Source organism: Alosa sapidissima, chromosome 15 (assembly GCF_018492685.1).
Source record: "Alosa sapidissima isolate fAloSap1 chromosome 15, fAloSap1.pri, whole genome shotgun sequence".
In the NCBI taxonomy this organism is placed as follows: domain Eukaryota; kingdom Metazoa; phylum Chordata; class Actinopteri; order Clupeiformes; family Clupeidae; genus Alosa; species Alosa sapidissima.
Genome location: NC_055971.1, coordinates 32,750,734 through 32,756,292, shown reverse-complemented (window position 1 = coordinate 32,756,292; position 5,559 = coordinate 32,750,734). Strand labels below are relative to the sequence as shown.

The 5,559-nt window shown below is 41.3% G+C and overlaps 1 protein-coding gene across 1 annotated transcript; it reads left to right on the top strand.

Moving 5' to 3' along the window:
• The first annotated feature begins 1,340 nt into the window (after window positions 1-1,340).
• On the top strand, window positions 1,341-3,546 carry LOC121683777 (apoptosis-associated speck-like protein containing a CARD). The gene is made up of 2 exons (XM_042063594.1): window positions 1,341-1,452; window positions 2,777-3,546. The coding sequence occupies exons 1-2, from the start codon at window positions 1,434-1,436 to the stop codon at window positions 3,043-3,045; spliced, it is 288 nt and encodes a 95-aa protein (XP_041919528.1). The 5' UTR covers window positions 1,341-1,433; the 3' UTR covers window positions 3,046-3,546.
• The last annotated feature ends 2,013 nt before the right edge of the window (window positions 3,547-5,559 follow it).

Below are 5,559 nucleotides of genomic sequence, written 5' to 3'. Positions count from 1 at the left end.
CTGTTTTACACCATTTACGAGGCTCAATGTATCTCCACACTTCATTGGTAGACTTCCGAGGGCCCTGACATTTAAAACGAGACATTGAGAACTTTGAAAAAGCACTGGTAGTTTACTTACAAGACGATTTATGCAGACAGTATCTTCACGAAGTTTAGCGTTTGCAGCCATCTTGAATTTAGTCACGATAAGTCGAGCAACAAGTAAGAATGAACAGGTATGATAAGGGATCAGATTCCAAAAATAATTCAGTGGAAATGCATCGATTCACTTCCAGTAGCAGCAACTGGAATCCATGCATTTCCACGGAATTATTTTTGGAATCTGATCCCTTATCATGCCTGTTCATTCTAACTAGCGCCAGATTTTGGAGTGCAGGGGACAAGCCGAGATGGGCTATGAGACATACGTTCACACTCTGTATCATGTTTCAACACACTTTAGGTCAATATCACACCGGAATTCTCCTTTAAGGTATGACACTGTGTTTAAGGTTACACTGTGTTTAGGGTATGGATACACTGTGTTTAAGGTATGGATACACTGTGTTTAAGGTATGACACTGTGTTTAAGGTATGGATACACTGTGTTTAAGGTATGGATACACTGTGTTTAAGGTATGGTTACACTTTGTTTAATGTATAGTAACAAAAGCTTCAAGTTTTGTTACTTTTGTCTACGCATGTGTCTATAGTGTTCAAGCAATGGGCAAAAACTGTAATGAAAACCAAGTGGATCCCAGTTTGTTTAAGCAGGTCAAAGCAATCTAGAAAAACTGTAACTGCAATTTGGATTAACACCAGCACAGAAATCTTGTCAAAGAACGAAAAAGATAACGGTATTAACCGGTTACCATTATTTTAGATAAATGTTTCTGTTCCGGAACATAAACAAATTTAAAGTTTCTTGTTTCGTTTATGTTCCTAGCAAAACATCAAAAGTTTCTGGTTTTCGTTTTCGTTCCATGAACCGGTTCAAAGCCTTGGTTTCTAGAAAGAGTAGTTCTAGCGATAAATCATGGTCGGAAAGCTTAGTGCTTGGAAGCAGAGCTTAGTGCTTGGAAGGACCGCTCGAGAGCAATAGTTAGAAGAGTTGTTCATGGATATTTGCTGTTGTCAGTGTTTTCATTGCATTACTGTAGTTTGGTCATATTGACCCTCTACATGCCTAGATGCCTAGGTAGATTGTTGTTTGAGTCAAAGTTACATGCTACCATGGTGGCTCGGCAATGACAAAGGTGTATTTTTTTAGAAACGAATATGGGAAATCCAAGCTCAATTCTGATATAGATTGAGTATCAACTCCCCCCCAACACACACACTCTCTCCTTCCCTTGAAGACGTTGAGTGACTCAAGCCTGATGGATGTGGCCAGGCCCTCCTCAAGTGGCCAAACCCAGGAGATGAAGACGTTGAGTGAATCAAGCCTGATGGATGTGGCCTTCCCCGAATGGTAACTTTTGATAGTTAATATTAGACTGGGGTTTTCTTTCAAGGTTTAATTTCAACAGATGAAAAATAGATGTTGCTCTGATAATATGTGATATCAGTTTCAGCAGTGGATACGCGAGGGGATGTGGTTTATTGTGAATATACCATGGCTAGAGGTGTATAGTCATGATTACATACATCACTGTTTCCATGGCTACAGGTGTATAGTCATGATTACAGACATCACTGTTTCCATGGCTACAGGTGTACAGGTGTATAGTCATGATTACAGACATCAGTGTTTCTCATGTTTTGTTTTTATTTCTGAGTGTCTTCACTCATACAGACACATACAGATGTTACCACAGAGACCAGACACATACAGATGTTACCACAGAGACCAGACACATACAGATGTTACCACAGAGACCAGACACATACAGATGTTACCACAGAGACCAGACACATACAGATGTTACCATAGAGATCAGACACATACACTGTGTACATACAGTATTCACAAAAAAACAAAATTCCTCTGTTCATTTCATAAACGACTACAACTAGAAGTCACGTGACTTTATCCTTCAACATTACTCACCGTAGCATGGTTTGTTTATTAGCCTGGTTAGTGTTGACACTTAACACTTACTGCCAGCCCCTCATGTGAGTAGGAGCACAACACAAGTTACCCTAACATAAAGGTAATTACATCGCTCTCCGACATTACAAAAATATGTTAATCCATCAAGCAAATTGCCGTTTTGATCAGTTAGAGGTGAAGCGCCCAAACCGGTGACATCACATGCAACTGTGTTTTGTTATCACCATGTTACAAAAAAACTCAAAACAATTCAACCGATCCTAAAAATAAAGCATGACCACTAGAAGCAATATAGGTGACCCCAATGCATATCATATGGAAGGCATTCAACTAAGTTCCCAATGTGAACCGAAATATATTTTTTCTAAAAAGAAATCCTATCCACTCCGCTAGTAACACAACCAGTAGGGGGCGATGAGATTACTTTCCCTCCCTATAGCGGAGGTTTTAGACTGAACGTCATCGGTACTGGGGTACCAAAATTAGAGTGTGCGGTCTGCAAAGGGTTAAACCGAAGTGATTGCAGCGCCACAAGATGACGGCATACACAAATCGCTCGGCGGATTGGTCTATAAGCAAATGAATGAATGATTCGGACATTCATTCAAGTAACTTCTACAGAACTGTCCAGCCATACTCCTACTGTATTAAGTCATGAATTCAAAAGTTGGTTAAATTATAATTCACAGTAGCAGCACTTAATTTCCTTTGTTGTGTTTCTTTTCTTATTTCTTCATCTCAGAGGCAGCAGCGTTTGTGGACAGGCACAGAGCAGAGCTCATTGGCAGAGTGAGTAATGTGATGCCCATCGCAGATGTGCTGCTCTCCAAGGGACTGGTCCACCCTGAGAAGTATTCAGAGATCAAAGCAGCTCCCACCAATGAGGCAAAGATGCGAGAGATCTATGAGTGTCTGCGCTCAGCTGGAGCTGAGGGGAAAGCAGCCTTCTATGGAGTTCTACTGCAGGAGGAGCCCCACCTGCTCAAAGACCTGAGTACACCTGCATTATAAACTAGACTATACCTGCATTTGTAGCATGACCTGCTTTAAAGACTGAATAAAGTCTTTCTCTCACACACAGAGACCAGACACATACAGATGTTACCACAGAGATCAGACACATACAGATGTTACCATAGAGACCAGACACATACAGATGTTACCACAGAGACCAGACACATACAAATGTTACCACAGAGACCAGACACATACAGATGTTACCATAGAGATCAGACACATACAGATGTTACCATAGAGATCAGACACATACAGATGTTACTCTCTCACACACAGAGACCAGACACATACAGAGACAAGTGATGGTTTTAGCTATTGGTATAGATATACATTGGTATATATATATTGGGGATTTTGTTTGTGACTTAAAGGGATACTCCACCATTTGGGGAAATACATTCATTTCCCACCTCCCCTCGAGCTAAACAATTGAGTTTTACCTTTCCCCAGTTCATCCAGCCGTTCTCTGAGTCTGGCAGTAGCACTTTTAGCTCCAGCTCATTGAATCAGATTAGCCAGATTAGACAGAGATTAGTTAGCATCTCTGCTAGATTGTTGTACAGGTGAGGTTACAGGTGAGTAGTATTTCCTGCTTTGGCTTTCCAGCCTGTCGCACCTCCGCCGGTGCCATTAGGTCAGCTGCAGGGTCATCAGCTGGACACAGATGTTTCGCCCCCAAGACCAGTACATCTCCAGGCGGGGGGGGGTGGCATGCTGGGGACGTCTCCCCCCGCCACCCCCTGCAGCTGCCCTCACTGGGGTGTTGCTCCCCCCCCCCACGTCTTTCCTCCTCAACCAAAGCCAGTAGCTCCCTTTCTCCACTTCCTCTCCTCAGCCTTGAGCCTGTTACGCCCACTCCGTGTAGCAGCTGGACTGTCGCTTTGCCCACGAAGCCCCGACAGCCGACCGCCACAGGGTGAACAGTTGCTTTCCAGCCAGCATCTTGGCACTCCGCTGCCAGCTCGGTGTACTTCAGCTGCTTCCTTTCGTGGGCTGCTGTCATACTCTTCTCCCAGGGGATGGTTAGTTCAATGAGGAGGACCCACTTCGCCACTGCTATAAGCTAACGGTCTAATCTGATTCAATGAGCTGGAGCTTAAAGTGTTACTGTCAGACAATGAAAAAATAAAAAATGATTGAAAATACAAATAAATTGCACTGATAGTGAAAAAGAAGTTGAACAGTGAATACGTTGAACATTTGTTTATAAGATTTTGCTAACAATTCAAATAAACTTTTTAGAAAATACACACCATGCTTCACAATTATTTGCAAAATCGTGCCTGGACTCTAATTTAAAGACATTTACAGTCTTTATTCTTCATCATTCAACGGCACTGATTCACCCATCCACCCTGCTTACTTGGCACACACACACACACACACTTTTGAGCCATGATTCACCCATCCGCCCTGCTTACCTGGGAAACACACACTTTTGGTCCATGATTAATCACACATAGACTTAGCTGGCAAAACGTATAAACACTAATAAAGCTTAATATTCAATGTTTAGTAAAACAATTAAACAATGAAAAATAGGTGCAGCACAAGCCTCATGGGCCCTGCTAGTTGTGGCTGGTATATCAACCATGTTCATATTGGCAGAGGAGGGTAGGAGAGCTGGATCCATTTGGAAGTCACACACACCACACACACACAGACAATCATACACACACATGTCCATTTGGAAGTCACTGTTTTGACTCCAGGAAGTTCTGAAGAGGTTTGTCTTTGTAAATGCTGAGTTAGAGCCAACAATGTATAACCTTATCTCTCCTGTCTCTCCAAGTCCCAGACATCACCACAGCACCACTGGAAACATTTCCATGCACAGGAGTATTGCAAATGTTGCCATTTAGTGTCAGAGTCTGCTGATTTTGTTCTAGAGATGGGTAAAATCCCAATTTTAAATCATAGCCTATTCATTATCAATTTCTTTATTTTTCAAGAGAACCATAAATGACAAAATACATTAAACTGTCATTAGATTGTGTGTGTGCTTAATTCCATTGATACCTGAGGTTATATTATAAAATATTCAAAGCACAAAACTCTCTTCTCAAAATGATGACAGTGAGTGGCAAACCAAAAACCCCATCATCAAACCAAAAACTATAGAAAGAGCAACCTCATTGGCTAAAGAAAATCTAAAACTACCCACTAGAAATTCATGCATGATGAGCAATTAGTGTTTATTGTGCATTCTAGTAACAAACTTATGGAATGTTTTACTTTTTTCGGAATGCTTAAACACAACTGTGATTCTTATAGCACAATTTCTAAAACTATTAATACTTATAGCAAAACCACTCACTGAGTTCGCAAAACTAAAAGCACAAACACTGCTTTGCACTCATTTTGCAATTTTGTAACACACACTTTGCACAACTGTATGTACAATTCACTGCACAGCACTCTTTTTGTGGAACTGTAAACACAACTCATGCTTTACACTCAATTTCCAAATGATCAACACACTCCTAGCAAATCTATACACATGTATGG